The 25,115-nt window shown below is 40.7% G+C and overlaps 1 protein-coding gene across 2 annotated transcripts in view; it reads right to left on the bottom strand.

Moving 5' to 3' along the window:
• The window catches only part of LOC115144088 (replication termination factor 2-like), a 56,817-nt gene extending 32,089 nt beyond the window's left edge, over positions 1-24,728 (bottom strand). For both annotated transcript variants that reach the window (XM_029684799.2, XM_029684808.2), the window contains exons 1-5: positions 24,556-24,728; positions 23,968-24,062; positions 18,963-19,056; positions 18,331-18,470; positions 17,665-17,743 (exon numbers count right to left, since the gene is read on the bottom strand). In XM_029684799.2, the coding sequence (XP_029540659.2) occupies positions 17,665-17,743; positions 18,331-18,470; positions 18,963-19,056; positions 23,968-24,062; positions 24,556-24,624 (477 nt within the window). In that variant the 5' untranslated portion in view covers positions 24,625-24,728. The remainder of the gene's footprint in view (positions 1-17,664; positions 17,744-18,330; positions 18,471-18,962; positions 19,057-23,967; positions 24,063-24,555) is intronic.
• Positions 24,729-25,115: the final 387 nt, after the last annotated feature.

Raw genomic sequence — 25,115 nt, 5'->3', positions numbered from 1 at the left:
GTACACATTTGAATCATGTTTCTTTGCTTAAGGTTCTATATTTTTTTTATTTATTCAAACATACTTCTTTTTGATCTGTGGCAATGATGTTCTGCTTGCCCAAACTCACACTTGTCAGCTCTCAAGTTTGGCATATCCACTCGAGGAACATCTGCTCTCTCCAACAAATTTCTGCGCTCTCAACCAATATTCCCTCTAAGCTGTGCGCGGGGGTACGCAGCTCCCCCCGGGACTGAAATATCAGCTCGCATAGAGAAGCACGAGATTGAACTTCACTCAACTTTCGAGTTTTCCCCCTTAGTTAACACTAACCAACCTTTCTCTTCTTTGGGAATTGTGATCGAATCATCGCAATATTAGCCACTTTCAACGCAACATACCGAAACAAAACTAATTATGCAACCCTTAGTATGCAAAAGTAACTATGGAAGATTTTGTTGTAGGCAGAACGCATCGAAGTACGATTCTATTGCATTGACATACACAACTCAGCCAGTACTCTACACAGACCATAACCAATCAGAGGTGCAGTAGACCTGTATGCAAATAACTATTGCCATATATGGATCTGTGCCATTCACTTTGAACTGGATTGTGTTTATAGCATGAGCAGTTGTGATTATTCTCTGTAATAATGGTATTATATTAATGCATTTTGTTTTGTAAAGTGGTTTCTTGCATCAAACACAACAACATGTTCAGTCACCTCCTTGTCTGAAGGACGAAAGTCTAAATGTTGGCCTACCATTTTTCAATGAGGTTTCATCTTGCTCGACATGATGCTGATTTGACGCGATATTAATGGACGGTTACTTTACAACTGAGATGGCCTACTTTTGAATCATACCATTTCAAATATATCCAGGGAATGCATGATTGATATTTTGGATGTGCAACCTGTCAAAATAGGATACAGAATTATCTTTTTTTTTAATGCTCTACAGAGAAATTGACCAACATCTATATTTAGCCTATAGGCTATACTGTTCACCACCAGGAAGTGGGAACTCAAAACACTTAGGTAGATTGCTAACTCCAAATATGATATTGTTGCTATATAACCATGTAGGCTAATTGATTAACCTAATCAGTAACTGTTGGCTAATGTCCTACAAAAACCTTTTTCCCAGGCATTTTTTTTAACCCCCCACACGAAAAACAACTTACAGACGCCAACAAACAACATCTACCTCTCCTCTGCCCAGACCCACATGCTTACACCCCCATCCCTAGTGCATGCATTATTGCTTGCCACATGGCCTTAAATTGTACTAATTTGTCTTTCCTCGGTCGTCTATGCTATTTCAAAATTTCAATAATAAAATCATTAAATTTTTCCATTTTGGTAATGATGGCGTATTGACTTTTTCAGCGCTAGGCCTAGGCTACTTGAAGTAGGCCTATTCACTGCAAATGGCGCGCTCTACTCCGCGGGCACATCAAAGCCATACTTACAGCCTACCTCGGTTGTAAAGTGGTGCCATGAACTCAATATTAAAGGTGAGAAATACATTATATACTAGGCTACCCTGGGGCGGCAGGGTAGCCTAGTGGTTAGAGCGTTGAACTAGTAACATAAAGGTTGCCAGTTGGAATCCCCGAGCTGACAAGGTACAAATCTGTCGTTCTGCTCCTGAACAGGCAGTTAACCCACTGTTCCTAGGCTGTCATTGAAAATAAGAAATTGTTCTTAACTGACTTGCCTAGTTAAATAAAGGTTAAACACATTTTTTTAATAAATAAATACTCACAGAAAGCTGAGACTCTCCTCACAGAAAACAGTAGTTTCTTTGAAAACTGTATTTTCACAAAATTGCATTTTGAGCAATGGTCATATGCTTTTTCTTCTCAGAATGCATCCCTCCCTCCTCCATGAACACAGTGGGGAGAGGGAGTAAGCGTGGCTCGCTCACACAGCAGACGACTGAGAAACAGGGACAGGCAGACGCTTTCATAGCAAGAATCAAAGTAATGCATAGGCTATTACTGTGGACCAAATAATGGTTTTTAGAACCACCTACAGGAACATTGTGTAGAAGAAAAAAAATTGACGGAAATTACAGAAGTACACAAAATAGGAGGAAGGCAATGTAGGTGTCAGTAATTTTGGGTTCATGGTCACAGCTTTATGGGGCAGGCATGGTGGATGAGGCACCATGGTATACAGAAACAGTAGCTCCTACCTTTTACTTGCTTCATTTGGCTAAACAACACGCTGTGTCATTACGTTAACTCAAAAAGGGAGAGTTGTATGTTCATATCAAAGCAAATTATTGATGCATTAGCAACGGAAATGTGGCCAACTCAATGGAATCAAACAAGTCAAAAACAGTTAATCATTCACAAGTGAGCACAAACAGCTAAAAGGTCCACAGATAGAAACCCCCCCACCTCCATCTGACAGAAATTCCGCAGGGCACGACAGAGGACAAGCTGTACTGAAGGTTGAGTAATCTACAGTAGAAGAGTCACACAAACAGCACCACTCTCTCCATTAGCAAACTACCTGAAGTGCCTCAAATGTTATTCTCAAACTGTCAATATACAGATGACTGACTATAACAGAAGGTTTTGTATAACAACGAAAACCACGGGGGAGTGGGTAGTGTAAGTGAGGGTTAGGCTTGGGCAGTACACCGGGGTATTTGGAAATAGCCACAGGTAGGGCTTTGGCAGTCACAAATTTAGTCAGCCGGTGATTGTCAAGCAAATAACTGTCGGTCTCATATTTAGCATCTCCTGGCTTCCACACACTGATGCAGACCTCTGAAGCATCTACATTTTAAAAGTCAAATAAATAAATAAATAAATAAGAGCCTACACTTTCACAATAATTCCATGTAATATATCCTACACCTTCACAATAACTCCATGCAATATAGCCTACACTATCACAATAAATCCATTATTTATTTTAGATAGGTCTAAAGAAACATGATATAATGAAAATGTAGTCTATTTCAGAAGAACAGAATAGCATCCTCCGGGTTGTCCTTATGTTAGGTCCTGATCTGACTATGCCATATGGCTGTGGGCTAAAGTAGTTAATTTAGCAGACAAGATTTGCTTAGAATTCTGTGACATTATTTTATAGTATGAAGAATACAATTGAACAAAGCTGAATAAGATAGAATAGGATATTTTCTCTAAGCGATTTGAGGGAATGCGCACATGCAGCTATTCTGTGTTGAGCAGTTAACAACGAAATAGGTACTGCTATAAGCTTAATTTAGCGTTTAATTTAACAAGTTGTTCTACAAACGTGGGGGCTATATGTTTTGAATTTTTAATACATTGTAAGGCTTCATGATGTGACTAATGATGATTTGAAAAAAGTTGATTGAAAGGCATGAGCTCTGCTTTGTTTTTTGCAAAGGCTGTACTCACTTCGTCAGTCTCTCGTTCACAATTTGAGAAGCACTTGATAATGCCTCGAATTTCACGGTGGCATTCCCTTTGTGTGGCCATAATACACCCTAGAAAAATCCATGCCTGCCTTCCCCGAAGCACCTCTCATCTCACTCACATGTCTCTCCATCATGTGATCGGGTCTTTCTCACAGGCTACAAGTGAAGAGACACATCCTAGACGCAACTGCGCACGTCCTTATCCAATTCCGAGGTGCATATTGAAGATATTGGAAGAACTGTCCACATTTACTTTTCGTCAGCCAACAAGATGAGCAGGCCTAAGCACTAGCCTATGTCAATCAACTGTCTCCCACAGTACAAAAGTCGACCTATTCTATTCTGTGTGAGAAAATATGCTAAACATAGTCTGGGACAGTTGTGGGATGCGATAGATCCCAAATTAATACAACCACTAGCATCAAAACAAACGTTTTTAAGCAATGAGGCTGACACAGCAGATCACAATGTTTAGCTTAAAATGTTTAAACTATTAGGCTATTTCTTCACATGATAAGCGCAACAATGCGCACATGGCTAAGCACAAATGTTCCACTAGCGGGAAAACATCATTATCAAAAGTGACCAAAAAGCATTATGCATATAATGCTTTTATCAAAAAGGTGTATTTTTAATGGTGAAGATTATCTTCCCCAAACTTGAAACTCACATGCTGCTTATGTATACCAGTTAGACTCTATACCCCTTGTAAAGTGGATTAATGTGCTTACATTTTAAGAAGTTATTTGGCCACTTTAGCTGTGATACAAACCTTATCAAGTATGAAGGTGAACGGAAAGGTTCTGGAGCAACGAACCGCCCTTGCTGTCTCTGCCTGGCCGGTTCCCCTCTCTCCACTGGGATTCTCTGCCTCTAACCCTATTACAGGGGCTGAGTCACTGGCTTACTGGTGCTCTTTCATGCCGTCCCTAGGAGGGGTGCGTCACTTGAGTGGGTTGAGTCACTGATGTGATCTTCTTGTCTGGGTTGGCGCCCCCCCCTTGGGTTGTGCCGTGGCGGAGACCTTTGTGGGCTATACTCGGCCTTGTCTCAGGATGGTATGGTTGGTGGTTGAAGATATCCCTCTAGTGGTGTGGGGGCTGTGCTTTGGCAAAGTGAGTGGGGTTATATCCTTCCTGTTTGGCCCTGTCCGGGGGTATCATCGGATGGGGCCACAGTGTCTCCTGACCCCTCCTGTCTCAGCCTCCAGTATGTAAGCTGAGGTAGTTTATGTGTCGGGGGGCTAGGGTCAGTTTGTTATATCTGGAGTACTTCTCCTGTCTTATCCGGTGTCCTGTGTGAATTTAAGTATGCTCTCTCTAATTCTCTCTCTCGGTGTGGTAGAGATACTCTTAATGATCGGCTATGAAAAGGCAACTGACATTTACTGACATTTACTTACTTGAGGTGCTGACTTGCTGCACCCTTGACAACTACTGTGATTATTATTATTTGACCATGCTGGTCATTTATGAACATTTGATTATCTTGGCCATGTGCTGTTATAATCTCCACCCGACACAGCCAGAAGAGGACTGGCCAACCCTCATAGCCTGGTTCCTCTCTAGGTTTTGGCCTTTCTAGGGAGTTTTTCCTATCCACCGTGCTTCAACACCTGCATTGCTTGCTGTTTGTGGTTTTAGGCTGGGTTTCTGTACAGCACTTTAAGATATCAGCTGATGTACGAAGGGCTATATAAATACATTTGATTTGATTTATCAAAACATATAGGCCTATGGGCTAGGCTACATGAGGCGTGCGACTATGCTTAGAAAAAGTCGCACAAAAAGGCATTGTTTCTTGCCTTTAGCTGGGCATCATTCACAAGTGATAATATATAAATTCACAAGTGTAAGGCTAATAGTCACCCATCAGACTATTCTTGATTAAATCTCGTCTTTACATATACTAAATAATATATGTGTGAAATTCATTTTGATGTAGAATGGACCATTATCATGCACCTGTCTCGAAACAGGGTCAGGGGGAAAGAAATGTCATCTCTGCATCTCTGTCATAGCGAATAGAGGACGCTTTTCCTGTGGTTCATTTTCATGCCAGCCAGGAAGGCTATACTCTCCTGTTGTAAAGATAAGCAATGTGCTTAATATTTGCTTAGTACTAGGAAAGTTAAGAAATAAATATAGTAAGCGTAGCCTATAGAAATCTGAAGAGATCCTCTTTTTAATAGAGGCCATCATTCTGTTTTCTCACAAAATTGCATAGCCTATAGAAATGTGGTGAACCGTTGAGCTCTCATTAATAAGTGTTTGATTTTCAAATACATTTGCATTCATGTCAGAGTGGTTAGATGGACAATAGAGTGCAGAATACCAGGCAGTTAGCAAGTTTGGTAGACTACTAATGACCAGCAGCATCAGAACTTGGAGAAGCCTAATTACTGTAACTAAACAGTCACATGAAATTTGACTGCCTTCATGACCGCCGGTGTGGCAGTAATACGGTCGCTGCAACAACCCTAGCCACGGGATGGTTTTTCAGTTCCGTTGAAACTATTTACTTTAAAAAAATATATATAAATTGAAAAATTAGTAGCTACTTTTTAAGTAGTGCCTTCAGAATGTATTCATAGCCCTTGATTTTTCTCTCTCACCCATCTACACACAATAACCCATCATGACAGGGTGAAAACATGTTTACAGAAATGTTAGCAAATGTATTGAAAATACAGAAATCTCATTTACACAAGTATTCATGTCACACCCCTTTGCTATGACACTCCAAATTGAGATTAGGTGCATCCAATTTTCTTTGATCATCCTTGATGTCACTACAACTAGAGCTCTGGTACCCAACATGAGCCAGACTGACCCCGACGACTGACTTCATCAGGAAATGCATCGCCGACATTGTACCCTCAGTGAAGATTCACTGCTTCCCCAATAAAAAGCTCTGGATTAACACAAGAGGTTGGCACTAAGGTAAAGGACAGGGGCACCCACAAACAGAGCTATCACAGCCAACTCTGATGCCACGGCTGAGGACACAAACAAGTCCAAGAAGTCCTGCTACGACCTCTGCAGAGCCATCAAACAAGCAAAAGGACAATATGCTCAAAGTGGAATACTATTACACAGGCGCCGATGCCTGCTGCATGTGGCAGGGGCTACAGTCCATTACGGATTACAAAGGAAGACACAGCTGGGATCTGCCCAACAATGCCTCTCTACCAGACAAACTTAATGCATTTTATGCACGCTTTGACAAAAACAATACCAAGCCTTGCATGAGGGCCCCCCGCCAACCCAGAGGACTGGATGATCTCGCCCGTCGAAGCTGACGAGGGTAAGGTTTTCAATCAGGTCAACACTCGCAAGGCCACGGGGCTGGATGATTTTCCAGGGCACATCCTCAGTGCATGCGCAGAAGAGCTGGCAACCATATTCCTGGTCATTTTCAACCTCTCCTTGTCCCAGTCTGTAATCCCCAAGTCTCAAGCTGAACACCATCTTTCCTCTTCCCAAGAACTCTAACATGCTGACCACACCCCCCGCGTTGTATGCATGAGCGTTGCAAAACAAAATGTACACATACATGTTATTCAATCATTGCACCCACACTGCTCGCACGCGTCTGCATAGCCAGGCGCTAAAATTGAACTTGGTTCTATTTGTGACACTTGACACTCTGCAAGTTCCACCTCTCCCATCTCCTCATAGTTTTTTAGGAGCAAATACCCACGTGGGTGTTGAAAGATGAACTGAGGTCCACACTCCAGTCCAGTTGGTGGTGGTAATGCAAATTAAAGTTGTAAAACCAAAATATAAAGTCAGAAGAAGAAGCCTGAAGGAGGAGAGATTACTAGAAACAAACTTAGTTTACCCTTTTATCTGTGGATTAATTGTCGTTGTAGAGGAACTTGTGCATTTCAGGTAAAATAACAACCCAATGCTTATATTCCAGGACAAATTAGCTAGCTAGGTAAATTGCCAAAAATGTTAAATGCTTTTTGACCTGTCCCCAAATTAATATAGTTTCTTCAGAGTTCTTTTTGATATTTCAACCTGTGTGTCCTGATCACGTCTGGTGTGGGTGCAAAAAAAATCAACATGCGCACGAGCGATGTGGTCAGCACGTAAGGCTACCTGCCACAATGACTACCGCCCTGTAGACCCCTTGGATTTCTTAAAATGTGTTACAGTGTGATTAAAATTAATTGTAATGTCTTAGTCTGTAATCAGGAATCACTTTGAAAGGCTGGTTATTGCACACAACACCATCATCCCAGACCCACTCCAAATTGCATACCACACCAACCAACCCATAGACGACACAATCTCAATTGCACTCCACACTGCCCTCACCCACCCTAGATAAGTGGAATGCCTTGCAAAAGTATTCAGACCCCTTGGATTTCTTAAAATGTGTTACAGTGTGATTAAAATGAATTGTAATGTCTTAGTCAATCTACACAAAATACTTGAGTGTCAAAGTGGAAGAAAAAATATAACATTTAAGGGAAAGAAATGCATAACTAAAATATAAGTATAAAAAATATATATAAAGTATAAAATATAAGTTTGTGGATCATAAGTATTCAGGCCCATTGTTTAGGCAAGCCTCACTCAGTGTGAGTCCATGTAACTTAAAAACAACATATGTAAGGTCCCTCAGTTAAGTATTGAATTTCAATGCACATGCAATATCCCTTTGTCATCCAACACCATGAAGAAAGAACTGGCAGTTCAAAAGGGACTAAGACCGGGGAGATTTTTGAAAGCCTCAAAGAAGTTCAGTGATTGGTAACAATTACAAACCAGACACTGAATATCTCTTTAAGCATGGATATGCTATGGATTAGGTATTAAACCACCCAGACACATCAAAGATACAGTCGTCCTTCTGAACTGAGCCTCAGGACAGGAATGAAACTGCTTAGGGATATTACAATGGGGCTATTGGCTACAGAGTTCAATGGCTGTGATGGGAGAACACTTGAGGATGGATCAACAACATTGTAGTGACTCCACAATAATGACCTAAATGACAGAGTAAAAAGAAGAATACAAATATACAGAATACATTTTTTTCCAACCATGAATTTTGTATGCAAAGGCACTGAAGTAATACTGTGAAAAAAACATAGCAAGGGAGGTCCCATGTCAAATCCAAATGCCAGTACATCACTGGGGCCGAGCACCCTGACATCCAGGACCTCCATATCAGAGAGTGTAAAAGGAAGGCCCGGAAAATTGTTAAAGACCCCAGCCACCCAAGCCATAGAATGTTCTCTCTGCTTCTGTGCAGCAAGTGTTACCAGAGCAACAAGTGTTAAACCAACAGGCTCCTCAACAGCTTCTATTCCCAAGCCATAAGACTTAAATACAGTGGGCTCTAAAATTACTGGCAATGCACAAACAATACCTTAAATATATAAACAATATAATTAGAGATCAACTCAAAATAGCAACATGTGAGAATGTACTGTACTTTGTACTTTATTAAACCCACCAAAATACATTTCACCAAAATCAAGGTTTCATAATTATTGGCACTCATTTATAACTTAGTGCAACCACCTCTGGCAAGGATAAGAGCATGGTCTTTTCCTGTAATGTTTGACAAGGTTAAGGAACACATTTGGAGGGAGTTTGGACCATTCCTCTATGCAGATCCTTTCAAGATCCTTCACATTCTTGGGTTTTTCGCTTATCAACTGCCCTCTTCAACTCAGCCCACAGGTTTTTGATTGGATTGAGGTCTGGTGACTGACTTGGCCATGGCAGAACATTGATTTTGTTGTCACAGAACCATTTCTGTGTGGATCTTGAGTTATGTTTAGGGTCATTGTCTTGTTGGAAAGTCCACACATGGCCAAGTCCCAGCCTTCTGGCAGAGGCAACCAGATTGTCAGCCAAAATTGCCTGATACTTGGTGGAATTCATTATGCCATCAATCTTAACGAGTACCTCTGGAATTAAAAAAGCCCCAAAACATCACTGACCCATCACCATATTTCACCGTGGGTATGAGGTGCCTCTCCTTGTATGCATCTCTGTTTCGATGCCAAACATGCCGATGCTGTATCTGACCAAAACGTTCCATTTTGGTCTCATCTGACCAGAGCACCTTCCTCCAGTCATAATTTAAATGACATTTGGCAAACTCCAAGCGCTTGTGTCTGTGTCTCGGGGTCATTAAGGGCTTTCTTCTGACAACCCTTCCAAAGAGCCTGTGGTTGTGGAGGGTGCGTTTGATGGTGCTTTTTGAAACCTGGTGACCCCAAGACGCCACCAAGGCCTGCACAGTTATTCTTGGGGATTTTGTTGCTTCTCTCACGATCCTCCTCCCCATCCTGGGGGGCAAAATGCATTTGCGTCCTCTACCCGTGAAGTTTTCAACTGTTCCATAACATTTGAATTTTTTTAAATAATTGCCCTGACAGTGCTCAGTCATATATTCAATCGCTTGTGGATCTTCTTGTAGCCATTACCAGATTTATGAAGGTCTACGACCATCTGTCTCTTTTGAACTGCCAGTTCTTTTGTTTTCTTCATGGTGTTGGATGACAAAGGGATATTGCATGCTTGTTACCTCATTTGTATATCCTAGTGAAAAAGGAAGTGATGTAATGGCTCAATATAGTTCCTTAACACTTAGATACACTTAAATAAGTGGAATTTAATTCCTGGTTTAATTTTGGTAGATGTTATTTACAATAATATTCAAGGGTGCCATTAATTGTGAAACCTGGATTTGGAAGACATTGTTTTTTAATTAAAACAATAAATGATTTTGGTGGTTTCCATTGAAACACTAATAAAGTAACGTACTTTTCACATTTTGGTATTTTGAGTTTCTCTATAGTTATATAGTTATATTTTTAAGTATTGTTTGTTCATTGCCAGTCAGTGGGGCCAGTAATTTTGGAGCCCACTGTAGCTAACAAAAAGGCTACACAGACTGACTATGCACACAAATAGGATTCTACACACTGGCTGTGTCCGAATAACCAAACTAGCGTACTACATACTTTAACTGCATACTATGTACTCATCATCGCATACTATTTAGCACATAACGTCTAGTAAAAAGTATGTAGTATGCCACAGCTGCAACGCAGTAGCGTCTCCTGGCTGGCTGAGTAGATGGGGCTGGGTGGATTTTTCCAAATTCAACAGACATGCATCGCATTAACCAGCCTGATAATAGTTCATTTCCATTTCAATTAATTTCTCCAAACTCTGAATAGAGTAGGAATTGAGTTATAGGCCTACTCAGACTGGTTATAGGCAGACTATTAGGCAGCAACATAATAAAGTAAAGCACGGATCATTGGGAGCAAGATCAGAATGACTGCAAATGCTTGATACATGAATTCAATAATTCAACAGGAAGCCTAACATCCATATGTTTAAATCAAAAGGCTTGATTAACATGACGTTAAAAACGCAGCCACATCCAGAGTCCCCCGATGCCGACACGTTCAGAAAAAAAATGTGTTTAATATTTCGTTTAAAAGCTCTGACAACGGCCAAGAGAACAAGAAACACTTTTCAATGACACAAAAATTAATCCAGTATGGGTAAAAAGTTATAATAATATGCCTATTATGAAATACTCGTTATTTTAAGCAGACCAAAAACACCTTAGCCTACAGTACCAGTCAAAAGTTTGGAAACGCCTACTCATTCAAGGGTTTTTCTTAATTTTTTCCTATTTTCTACATTGTAGAATAATAGTGAAGACAATTAAATAATACATATGAATTCATGTAGTAACCAAAAAAGTGTTAAGCAAATCAAAATATATTTCATATTTGAAATTCTTCAAAGTATCCACAGTTTTCCTTGATGCTTTGCACACTCTTGGCATTCTCTCAACCAGCTTAATCTGGAATGTTTTTCCAACAGTCTTGGAGTTCCCACATATGCTGAGCACTTGTTGGCTGCTTTTCTTTCACTCTGCAGTCCAACTCATCCCAAACCATCTCAATTGGGTTGAGGTCAGGTGATTGTGGAGGCCAGGTCATCTGCTGCAGCACCCCATCACTCTCCTTCTTGGTCAAACAACCCTTACACAGCCTGGAGGTGTGTTGGGTCATTGTCCTGTTGAAAAACAAAATGATAGTCCCACAAAGCGCAAACCAGATGGGATGGCTTATTGCAGCAGATTTCTGTGGTAGCCATTCAGGAAGCCACGGTGGGAATTACACATGCGGAGATCATCCATTCTCCTACTCTGCATCTCAGAAAGACGGAGGTTGGAACCAAATTTGGACTCATCAGACCGAAGGACAGATTTCCACCGGTCTAATGTCCATTGCTCGTGTTTCGGGGTCCAAGCAAGTCTCTTATTATTATTGGTGTCCTTTAGTAGTGGTTTCTTTGCAGCAATTCAACCATGATGGCCTGATTCACACAGTCTCCTCTGAACAGTTGATGTTGATGTGTCTGTTACTATAACTCTGTGAAGCATTTATTTGGGCTGCAGTTTCTGAGGCTGGTAACTCTAATGAACTTATCCTCTGCAGCAGAGGTAACTCTGAGTCGTCCTTTCCTGTGGAAGTCCTCACGAGAGCCAGTTTCATCATAGTGCTTGATGGTTTTTGCAACTGCACTTGCAGAAACTTTCAAAGTCCTTGGAACTTTTCCAGATTGACTGACCTTCATGTCTTAAAATAATGATGTACGGTTGTTTCTCTTTGCTTATTTGAACTGTTCTTGCCATAATATGGACTTGGTCTTTTACCAAATAGGGCTATCTTCTGTATACCACCCCTACCTTGTCACAACACAACTGATTGGCTCAAACGCATTAATTAAGGAAATAAATTCCAGAAATGAACTTTTAACAAGGTATACGTTAATTGAAATTATTCCAGGTGACAACCTCATGAAGCTGGTTGAGAGAATGCCAAGAGTGTGCAAAGCTGTCATCAAGGCAAAGGGTGTCTACTTTGAGGAATCTCAAAATCTAAAATATATTTTGATTTGTTTAACGCTTATTTGGTTACTACATGATTCCATATGTGTTATTTCATAGTCTTGAGGTCTTCACTATTTTTCTACAATGTAGAAAATAATGAAAAACCCTGGAATGAGTAGGTGTCTCCAAACTTTTGACTGGTACTGTACATTTGAACACCACCACAGAAGCTTTGCTATTCGGCATCTTCCCAATTAAGTAGTCTAGTTTTGTTGTTTGGCTACTTGAAGAAAACTTGGGCCTAACATTCGCAGCCCACCTCTTCCAATGTATTGTGGACAAGTGTGCATCGAATTCTACGAGATGAAGAGCGGAAATGAGTATAAAATCCTGGTATTTAAAATATACCCGAATTTTGAAAATTCACATACTCCATTTTCGCATACAGAGAATGCATCATGACCAATTGCGTTGTTTCCCATTATTCGTTGATTTTGGTAGTGCATCCCCATAGCTAATTGATCAGCTGTTGTCAATGCCAAAAAGAGTATGACAGCCTGCATTTAAAGTAGGCTTGGGTGGTATACCGGGGTATTTGAAAAAGGCACGGGACGGTTTTTCAATAACGTCAATACAATTTCTGAGAAGATTTTCAATAAATGTGAATATTTGTAGATACTTTAGAAGTTAATACCTGCAGTCAACTTAAGCAATAAGTTAGGAGACTACGTTCTTCATTTCACCCGTCATATTTTACATTATGAAGAGTACCGTAGTACCCCAGAACAGTTATGCCAGTCACATGTTTGTTTGTAAATAGCACAACGGGAGATGGCAGGAGCTGTTGTGCGGTGCACACGAGGGGATGAAATATTTGCCATCAGATATCTTATAATAGCTTTCTGCCAGAAGTCAAAGACCTGTCTGTACAACTACCATTTGTTCCCTGTACTTCCTACAAGCGTTTTTTTCCTCCTCCGGTCTTCACCCCTCTGCTCCTTGTACACATGCATGCTTTTCTGAAGGAAGAACAGCATCACAACTTCGTTCATTTGCACAGCAGCCACGAGCTTTGTCTCGCGCGTTCATGTGAGAGCGAGCTGCGTTCCATTGCTTTTCTACAGACAAAGGAATTTTCCGGTTGGAACATTATTGAAGATTTCTAAAGATTGATTCTATACATCGTTTGACATGTTTCTACGGACTGTAACGGAACTTTTGGACGTTTCGTCTGCAACTAGTGTACGCGCTTCGTGAGTTTGGATTTGTTTACCAAACACGCTAACAAAAGAAGCTATTTGGACATAAATGATGAACATTATCAAACAAAAGAAACATTTATTGTGGAACTGGGATTCCTGGGAGTGCATTCTGATGAAGATCATCAAAGGTAAGTGGATATAAAGGTAAGTGGATATTTATAATGCCATCTCTGACTAATGTTGATTTCAACATGGCGGATATCAATTTGGCTTGTTTGTCGTCTGAGCACCGTACTCAGATTATTGCATGGTTTGCTTTTTCCGTAAAGTTTTTTAAAAATCTGACACAACGGTTGAATTAAGGAGAAGTATATATTTGATATCACTTGTATCGTTTATCAATGTTTATTATGAGTATTTCTGTAAATTGATGTGGCTCTCTGCAAAATCACCGGATGTTTTGGAACTACTGAACATAGCGTGCCAATGTAAACTCAGATTTTTTGATATAAATATGAACTTTACTGGAACAAAACATATAGGACTTCATGTTACACAATACATGCGAGTGTCATCTGATGAAGAGTATCAAAGGTTAGTGATTCATTTTATCTATATTTCTGACTCCTCTCTTTGGCTGTAAAAATGGCTGTGTTTTTCTGTGACTTGGCTCTGACCTAACAATCGTTGGATTTGCTTTCGTCGTAAAGCCTTTTTGAAATCAGACACTGTGGCTGGATTTACAACAAGTGTATCTTTAAAAGGGTGTAAAATACATATATGTTTGAGGAATTTTAAATTATGGCATCTCTGTTTTGAATTTGGCGCCGTGCAGTTTCACTGGCTGTTGACAGGTGGCACGCTACCATCCCACGTACCCTAGAGAGGTTAACACAAGAGTGTTGACGAGGACAAGGCTGGAGATCACTATCATGCTGATTGAGTTCGAATAACAGACTGGAAGCTCCAAAAGGAACGTGTTGCTTGGAATCATTGTTCTTCCTCTGTCATTGTTTTGCACAAAAAGGGATTCACAGGCAAGGATATTGCTTCCAGTAAGATTGCACCTAAATCAACCATTTATGGGGTCATCAAGAACTTCAAGGAGAGCGGTTCAATTGTTATGAAGAAGGCTTCAGGGCGCCCAAGAAAGTCCAGCAAGTGCCAGGTCCGTCTCCTAAAGTTGATTCGGCTGCGGGATCGGGGCAACACCAGTACAGAGCTGGCTCAGGAATGGCAGCAGGCAGGTGTCCATCTGTCCATCTGCACGCACAGTGTGGTAAAGACTTTTGGAGGATGGCCTGGTGTCAAGAAGGGCAGCAAAGAAGCCACTTCTCTCCAGGAAAAACATCAGGGACAGACTGATATTCTGCAAAAGGTACAGGGATTGGACTACTAAGGACTGGGGTAAAGTCATTTTCTCTGATGAATCCACTTTCCGATTGTTTGGGGCAGCCGGAAAATGCTTGTCCGGAGAAGACAAGGTGAGCGCTACCATTAGTCCTGTGTCATGCCAACAGTAAAGCATCCTGAGACCATTCATGTGTGGGGTTGCTTCTCAGCCAAGGCAGTGGGCTCATTCACAATTTTGCTTAAGAACACAGCCATGAATAAAGCATGGTACCAACACATCCTCCGAGAGCAACTTCTCCCAACCATCCAGGAACAGTTTGGTGACGAACAATGCCTTTTCCAGCATGATGGAGCACATTGGCATAAGGCAAAAGTGATAACTAAGTGGCTCGGGGAACAAAACATTGATATCTTGGGCCCATGGCCAGGAAACTCCCCAGATCTATAACCTAATTGAGAACTTGTGGTCAATCCTCAAGAGGCGGGTAGACAAACAAAACCCCACAAATTCTGACAAACTCCAAGCATTGATTAAGCAAGAATGGGCTGCCATCAGTCAGGATGTGGCCCAGAAGTTAATTGACAGCATGTCAGGGCTGATTGCAGAGGTCTTGAAAAAGAAGGGTCAACACTGCAAATACAGACTCTTTGCATCAACTTCATGTAATTGTCAAAGCCTTTAACACTTATGAAATGCTTGTAATTATACTTCAGTATTCCATAGTAACATCTGACAAAAATATCTAATGACACCGAAGCAGCAAACTTTGTGAAAATTTATTTTTGTGTAATTCTCAAAACTTTTGGCCACGACTGTACTATTCATATTTCTATTGTCACATACTCAAGCGGGACACAAACAAGCAGGCAGCAGAGTCCTGTTTTACCACCTGAGTAAGTACTAATTTAGGACACAAGTATGGGTAATCGGACAAGGCCACTCACTCACACTTCATTCTAACTCTACACAAACAGACTCATATACAATCATCAAATACACTGCTGCTAGTCTGTTTATCATATTTCCTGATACCTAGTCATACAAGTGCCTTCAGAAAGCATTCACACCCCTTTACTTTTTCCAAATTTAGTTGTGTTACAAAGTGGGATTAAAATGGATTTGTCATTTTTTGTCAAAGATCTACACAAAATACTCTAGTGTTAAAGTGGAAGACAAAATGTAACATATATGTATATATATAAAACACAAAAATATCTTCATTAGACAAGTATTCAATATACTGTATGTTAGAATCCCCTTTGGCAGTGATTACAGCTGTGAGTCTTTCTGGGTAAGTCTCTAAGAGCTTTCCACACCTGGATTGTACAATATTTACACATTATTCTTTTCATGTCAAATATATTGTTGATTTGTCCATTGCTGGACAACCATATACAGGTCTTGCCATAGATTTTCATGCAGATTTAAGTCAAAACTCTAACTCAGCCACTCAGGAACATTCACTGTCTTCTTGGTAAGCAACTCCAGTATAGATTTGGCCTTGTGTTTTAGGTTATTGTCCTGCTAAATGGTGAATTAATATCCAAGTGTCTGGTGGAAAGCAGACTGAACCAGGTATTCCTCTAGGATTTTGCATGTGCTTAGCTACATTTGTTTCGCTAAATAACTCCCCAGTCCTTAACGATTACAAGCATACCCATAACATGATGCAGCCACCATTATGCTTAAATATGGAGAGTGGTACTCCGTAATGTGTTCTATTGGATTTGTCCAAAACAAAACACCTTGTATTCAGGACAAAAAGTTAATTGTTTTGCCACATTTCTTGCAGTATTACTTTAGTGCCTTGTTGCAAACAGGATGCTTTAAAAAAGTTAAAAAATTTAAATAAAATATTCTGTACACTCTGTCAATGAGGTTAGTAAGTATTGGGGAGTATCTACAATGTTGTTTATCCTTCCTCAGTTTTCTCCTATCACAGCCATTAAACTCTATAACTGTTTTAACGTCACAACTGGATTCATGTCAAATCCCCGAGTGGTTTCCTACCTCTCCGGCAACTGAGACTAGGCGCATTGACACACCAGCCAAAGTGTAATTAATGACTTCACCATGCTCAAAGGGATATTCAATGTCTGCTTTTTATATTTTAACCCATCTACCAATAGGTGTCCTTCTTTGCAAGGCATTGGAAAACCTCCCTGGTCTTTGTGGTTGAATCTGTATTTGAAAATCACGGCTCGACTGAGGGACCTCACAGATTGTATATGTGGCGTACAGTGATGAGGTAGTCATTCAAAAATCATGTTAAACACTATTATTGTAGATTTAAAAAACAATGAACATAAATTATTGTTTCATTCAATTTCACATAATAATTTCATGATGCTCATTATATATTAAAGTTGAACCAAAATATTATATGTAACAAAATTTAAATGAAATACGAAATGATTGTGAATTGAATGAAGCAATAATGTATGTTGATGCTAATATGATGTACAATATTCCATTATGTTTCTATATGATAACAATAGCGTAATATATTTAATATGCCATATAACATTTTTTTCTACAGTTTCCCTAATTAATTTGAATTAACGTAATCATTATGACACACCCCTCACTACTGTCATTGGTTCCACTAATTGCATTGTAAATAAGGTATAGTTACTGACCCTGGAACTGACTCTGTATATAGCTTATCTACTTCTCACGTGTACTATGGATATTAGTTACTGCATTGTTGGGCGAGAGCTTGCAAGAAACTGTACAATAAAACTTGAAAGTCAGCAAACTGCAGAACAGCAGATAGCTTGTTGGAGAGGATGCTACATAAGTCTTGACCAACCTTGTGACATATCTCAGTCTTGACTTCCTTCAGGGCCCGGTCGGAAAACACACAACCACAGGTACGCAGAAAACAGAACCTGCGAGACAAGATCACACACAAGGGTTAAGGTTGTGATGCAACAAACCTCTATTGTCCCCCTTTTACTCTGTCTACCTGCCCGTCTACTTCCTTCTATTCCTATCCAGAAGGAGTTCAGAAATATATTGTCCTTAGAAAATGTCTTAAAGAAAGTGACAATGCTCAAATAGTGGAGTGGCTCACGTTATCACTCAATCTCATCTCTACAGTTTAGCGTCCTCTACAGTTTAGAGTACTACTGCACAGACCCTGGTCCCAGATCTGTGTGCGCTCTTGCCAACCCCGTTACTGTCATTGTGAAGTCAGGCCGAGACTCAGGCTAGAGGCAACTGCATTAGATTCAGTGCCAGTACTCTGTAAGATGCCGACATTGTGAGAACAAACTGCACCCATCTATGCTTCTCATTGAGTAAGATGGTGAGACTTTGACGAGATGCTAGTATCTAGGGTCCTATACATTAGTTCACACCGTAGCAAAACATTTTGCAAGGGAGAACAAGCCTTACTAATTGGACAAATTTAGGTAGGTCCCTCAGAGCGATGAAGAAATCCATGAGGAATGATGTGCACGCACACGCACAGTACCTATGTTTGCCATTCATCTCCAGGCCCACCACAGGACAGATGAACATGGCACAGTGCATGTCCTCGTAGCGGTCCCCTTTGGTGTTCCTCCTCTCGCCTTCCCAGGCTGGGTTGTCAGTCAGGTTCAGCTCCTTTATATCCTGTGGAATGACACACACACCATAATATTATGGGTTATCATTTCATTTGATTCCCTTTAGATAATGCAATGATATTAGGGCTGGGAATTGCCAGGGACCTCACAATACGATATTATCACGATACTTAAGTGGCGATACGATATGTATTGCGATTCTATATGTATTGTAATTTGGTACTGAGATTTTATTGCAATGTGATGTTCCAAACATATTGCTCACTATATGTCTGCTGCAGAAATACAAGAGAGCACGAGAAAACAAATTCTGATCAATCAGGGAAATAAAAGTGCAGGAAAGATGTTAGCTTGCTATTTCAGAAGAAGATGTAGAACAAGATATAGGATTAAAAAAATTTTTTTTTACAAGTCAACACTTAAAAGAGTCAATATAATATCATCCAAAAATAGTATTGCGATGTAACTGTATAGATTTTTTCCCCTATCACTAAATGATATGTGTGGCCTCTGCTGAAACCACGGATAATTTCCATACCTTAATGCCACGAAGGTGTGATACAACCTCACTGTTGGGTCTATCTGCGGATTTATCCAGAAGGAACTCAATCACGGCATCTTTGTTGTAAAGTCTGTAAACAAGAATAACATTTAGATTACAGAATACATGTGTGATAGTTCTATCTAATAGACCTGTTTTGACAAAAATTTGAGAACTGTTAAATGTTGAATCTTGGCCACTGACCATTTCCTGTTGCATGGGGCAAGATTTTTGATTTTATTTAACCTTTATTTAACTAGGCAAGTCGGTTAAGAACAAATTCTTATTTACAATGACGGCCTACCCTGGCCAAACCCTAACGACGCTGTGCCAATTGTGCGCCGCCCTATGGTGTAGCCCAATCACGGCTGGTTGTGATACAGCCTAGAGTCAAACCAGTAGCTAACTAGCTAGCTTGCCAGTAGATGGAGAGCAATTCTGGGGGGGTTTGATGCCTTGCTCATGGGCACAATGGTAGCAGATGATACATGGTATCATTGACCAGCAGCCTTCCAGTTGCCAGTTCAGTTCTATTCCCATATTTGTGTTGCCCCAGTCCGGGTCTTGAACCATCAACCTTCCAGTTGCTGGTCTGCCTTCTCAATCCTGGTCCTGGGGACCCAAATGTGTGCAAATAAAAAAAATTGTCCTAAGACTACACAACTGATTCAAATGATCAATGTATCAAGCTTTGATGATTTGAATCAGGTGTGTAGTGCTATTGCAAAAAATAAAATGTGCAACCCTTTGCAGGAAACACAGCTCTACAAGACCAATAAATTAGTTTGGTGCATAACTACAATGGTTTCTGCCCAGATGACTCTATTCCCACAATTGTTCTCCACCCAGGGGTGCTGCACTGCAGGCAGTTGGGAAAAGCAGAAGACATATTTCCGTTCTAACCAACAGACAATAAAGTATCTATTCTCTCCATGACGATGTCACAAGATGACTCGTTGCACATCTCTACACCCACAACATTGTTGTGAATGTCTATTACTATAACTACATAGAGTATTATTGTGAATTACTTGTTTATTGTGAAAGACTAATATTGTGAGAGACTAATATATTGCATTATAACATGTTTACTTTGCCAACAAATGAGAGAGTTGAAATGAGAGAGCTAAAATGACACTTGAACTTGAGATGGGTTAATGGATTACTAACTGAAATCTGGACACGGACAGGGCTAGAACATCTTACATGTAGCCAAATATGAAATTAACTCCTGCAGAATTAAGTATTTCTTCCAGGATAATGATACACCAAATTTTATTTTTTGTCTCAGGAAAAGTGGAGCAATATGCCAAGATGTATTTCTTACAGTATCTCAAGCAAAAGCGAATATGCATTCATTCATCCAGCTCTATACGGAAATAAGAAACAGGAAACCGCTCACCCAGAGGCGGCGCTCCTTGTGTCTGGGGACTTTAATGCAGGGAAACTTAAATCAGTTTTACCTTATTTCTATCAGCATGTTAAATGTTCAACCAAAGTGGAAAAAAATTCTAGATCCCCTTTACTCCACACACAGAGACGCGTACAAAGCCCTCCCTCACCCTCCATTTGGCAAATCTGACCATAATTATATCCTCCTGATTCCTGCTTACAAGCAAAAAGTAAAGCAGGAAGCACCAGTGACTCAGTCTATACAAAAAAAGTGGTCAGATGAAGCAGATGCTAAACTACAGGACTGTTTTGCTAGCACAGACTGGAATATGTTACGGGATTCTTCTGATGGCATTGAGGAGTACACCACATCAGTCACTGGCTTTATCAATAAGTGCATCGAGGACGTCGTCCCCACAGTGACTGTACATACATGCAGTGCTTTGAAAGGCTGGTAATGGCTCACATCAACACCATTATCCCAGAAATTTGCATACCGCTCAAACAGATCCACAGATGATGCAATCTCTATTGCACTCCACACTGCCCTTTCCCACCTGGACAAAAGGAACACCTATGTAAGAATGCTATTCACGGACTACAGCTCAGCGTTCAACACCATAGTGCCCTCAAAGCTCATCACTAAGCTAAGGATCCTGGGACTAAACACCTGCCTCTGCAACTGGATCCTGCACTTCCTGACAGGCCTCCCCAGGTGGTGAGTGTAGGTAGCAACACATCTGCCACGTTGATCCTCAACACTGGAGCCCCTCAGAGTTGCATGCTCAGTCCACTCCTGTACTTCCCTGTTCACCCACGACAGCATGGCCAGGCACGACTCCAACACCATCATTAAGTTTGCAGATGACGCAACAGTGGTAGGCCTGATTACAGACAACAACGAGACAGCCTATAGGGAGGTCAGAGACATGGCCGGGTGGTGCCACAATAACAACCTATCCCTCAATGTAATCAAGACAAAGGAGATGATTGTTGAATACAGGAAAAGGAGGACCAAGCATGCCTCCATTCTCATCGACGGGGCTGTAGTGGAGCAGGTTGAGAGTTCAAATTCCTTGGTGTCCACATCACCAACAAACTAGAATAGTCCAAACACACCAAGACAGTCGTGAAGAGGGCACAACAAAACCTATTCCCCCTCAGGAGACTGAAAGGATTTGGCATGGGTCCTCAGATCCTTAAAAGGTTCTACAGCTGCAACATCGAGAACATCCTGACTGGTTGCATCACTGGCTGGTACGGCAACTGCTCGGCCTCCAACAGCAAGGCACTGTAGTGCATACAGCCCAGTACATCACTGGGGCTAAGCTGCCTGCCATCCAGGACCTCTACACCAGGCGGTGTCAGAGGAAATCCCTAAAAATTGTCAAAGACCCCAGCCACCCCAGTCATAGACTGTTCTCTCTGCTACCGCATGGCAAGCGGTACCGGAGTGCCAAGTCTAGGTCCAAAAGGCTTCTCAACAGTTTTTACCCCCAAGCCATAAGACTCCTGAACGAGTAATCAAATGGCTACCCGGACTATTTGCATTGTGTCCCGCCACCCGCCAACCCCCTCTTTTACGGTGCTGCTACTCTCTGTTTATCATCTATACATAGTCACATTAACTATACCTACATGTACATATTACCTCAATCAGCCCGACTAACCGGTGCCCCCGCACATTGACTCTGTACTGGTACCACCTGTATATAGCCTCGCTAATGTTGTTTTCACAGTTTTTTATTTATTTATCTATTGTTTACCTAAAACCTATTTTTTTACTTAAAAATTGCACTGTTGTTTAGGGCTTGTAAGTAAGCATTTCACTGTAAGGTCTACTACACCTGTTGTTTTCAGCGCACGTGACAAATAAACTTTGATTTGATGTCTGCGTATCTTATTCAGTGATTGATCTTTTATATAACAGCTGTCAATATTTTAACCAAGGAAAATATGCATCAATGAAGAAGTGAATTCTTAACAGAAACATTCATTTTCATTGCTTTTCATTGCTTTTATCCTGAAAATGTTTGCAAGGAAATAGTATTCAGGATACATTGTTAAGAACTATTGCGCTTTCTCCGCGGTCCCGTCAAGAGGAGCAACATTGAAAGAGAAAACTTTACAGATGTCAGCTAGATGATTGATGCATTCATTCTACCATAAGACATTTATTTGTGAATACCGATTTATGTAATTCTCCTAATTATGTCTTCTAGGAAAATAAGTTATGACTGAAGAGAAGCTACAGGCCTTGGCCTATTTGACTAGACAAGTTAACAAAAACACGTAATGCGGTTGCTAAACTAATCGTCACGCAGTGAATTTATGCTACAATTTACCACAGTCGCTACTAATACCACCACGATTGAAGTAATTACTACCGCGATAATCCATCCACCTGACTGGTGTGGCATATCAAGAAACGGATTCAACAGCATGATCATTACACAGGCCCACCTTGTGCGGGGGACAATAAAAGGCCACTCTGAAATGTGCAGTTTGATCACACAACACAATGCCACAGATGTTTTGAGGGAGTGTGCAATCGGCATGCTGACTGCAGGAATGTCCACCAGAGCTGTATTTATGTCTGTAATAAAGCCCTTTGTGGGGAAAAACTCATTCTGATTGGCTGAGCCTGGCTCCCCAGTGGGTGTGCCTGGCTCCAAAGTGAGAGGGCCTATGCCCCATCAGGCCCACCCAGTTATGTAAAATCCAAATATTAGGGCCTAGTGAATTTATTTCATTTGACTGATTTCCTTATATAACTGTAACTCAGTAAAATTTTGGAAATTGTGTTTATATATTTTTGTTCAGTGTAAATACTTAACAGTGTCACACCAGCTATATGACTAGTACACAACAACAGAGATGTAATTTATAGATCGGCAGGTAAAGGTGCTCTCAAGCGGCTAGATGTCCTTTACCATTCAGCCATCAGATTTACCACAATGGTCCTTATAGGACACATCACTGCACTCTATACACCTCTGTAAACTGGTCATATCTGTATACGTGTCGCAAGCCCCACTTCTTGATGCTTATTTATAAAACCCTCTTAGGCCTCACTCCCCCCTATCTGAGATATCGACTGCAGCCCTCATCCTCCACATACACCCGTTTTGCCAGTCACATTCTGTTAAAGGTCCCCAAAGCACACACATCCCTGGGTCACTCATCTTTTCAGTTCACTGCAGCTAGTGGCTGGAATGAGCTGCAACGAACACTCAAACTGGACAGTTTTATCTCAATCTCTTCATTGAAAGACTCAATCATGGACACTCTTACTGACAGTTGTGGCTGCTTTGCGTGATGTATTGTTGTCTACATTCTTGCTCTTCGTGCTGTTGTCTGTGCCCAATAATGTTTGTATGATGTTTTGTGCTGCTACCATGTTGTTATGTGTTTCTGCCATGCTATGTTTTCGTCTTGGGTCTCTCTTTATGTAGTGTTAACTCGTCGTGATGTGTGTTTTGTTTGTTACCCATCCCTGTCCCCGCAGGGGGCTTTTGGTAGGCCATCATTGTAAATAATACTTTGTTAACTGAATTGTCTAGTTAAACAAAGGTCAAATAGAAAATAAACTGATGAAAATAATCCTCACCTTCCCAGATCACAAGTAACAATTGGGCGCCGGAGTTTCTCCGTACTGAGAGCACAATACTTCCACCGAGCAGCAAGCGCTGCATTTTTGTCAACCTTGAGTAGAGAGATTCACACTTTCAACTTAGTTCATGCCCACTGCTGTTCCGTTGCATTTGGTTACATCTTAAATACTTCGTCGTTAGCTAAATACAGTTAGTGATAGGAGACAACCAAGGAAGGAATTCTGATTGAGATGCAGGACCACTGCACTACCACCTGTCCCATAATGCTCCGTATTAACTTGCTAATTACACAGCCATGTCAAAGTATCTCATCAACTATGATGAATGTTGATGGTTTGTTATTTCTGAAACTAGCACAACAGGCTAGCTAGCTAGCAGACTTTACGTGGGCATGGCGAGTTAGTAAGCGAACTAACTGATTAATAAAAGCAAGCTAAATGATTACATGTATGTATCTAACATTAAGGTCGTTTGGGTGGACTATAGCTTCTGTTTTGTTTTTTTTACAAAACCTCCATAACGTTAGCTAGCTCAAACGCGTTAACTAACGTTAGCTAGTTTAAGCTAGCTAGCTATACGGTTACCTTCTCAACTTTCTTTGGGCCTTTCACCAACTCATGCCTTTTAGGAATAGTTCCACCATCACATCCCATTTTGACAAAGAGCACAAAAAGTGATTTCTTGGCCTGATATCGCCTGATAATTTTGCTCGGAGAAAATCCAAACAGGCTGGTTGTAAATAACCAAAGAATTTTCAAAGAACATCTCTCAATGTTCCATAAATTTGGATGTCGCTCTCTAGTGTTCAGAAATAGGTTTGCCTGTTAAAATATTTTCCAGTAATGACCACCAGGAAGCAGCATTTCGGTTTTTACTACGACTTCAACTAGTTAAAAAACTTGTCAAGAGGAAATTATACCAAAATAAGATGAATAGCTATGCTATTGTTAAAAAAGGGCATTTAAGTTCACATTCTTTGTCAAGTACGTTGTAAGAATTGGTCATTTTTTGTAAGCTTCTTTCTTGCACTTAAACTACAAGACATGTTCCCAAATAAACAAATTAATATTAATATTTCATCAGGTCACTTCTAACGCAATACTTAGAACTTTGCAGATCTACAGCATTCGATTGTAACTAGAAA

The sequence above is a fragment of the Oncorhynchus nerka genome, linkage group LG2 (genome assembly GCF_034236695.1).
Source record: "Oncorhynchus nerka isolate Pitt River linkage group LG2, Oner_Uvic_2.0, whole genome shotgun sequence".
Taxonomy (NCBI): domain Eukaryota; kingdom Metazoa; phylum Chordata; class Actinopteri; order Salmoniformes; family Salmonidae; genus Oncorhynchus; species Oncorhynchus nerka.
This window is presented reverse-complemented; position numbering and strand designations above follow the sequence as displayed.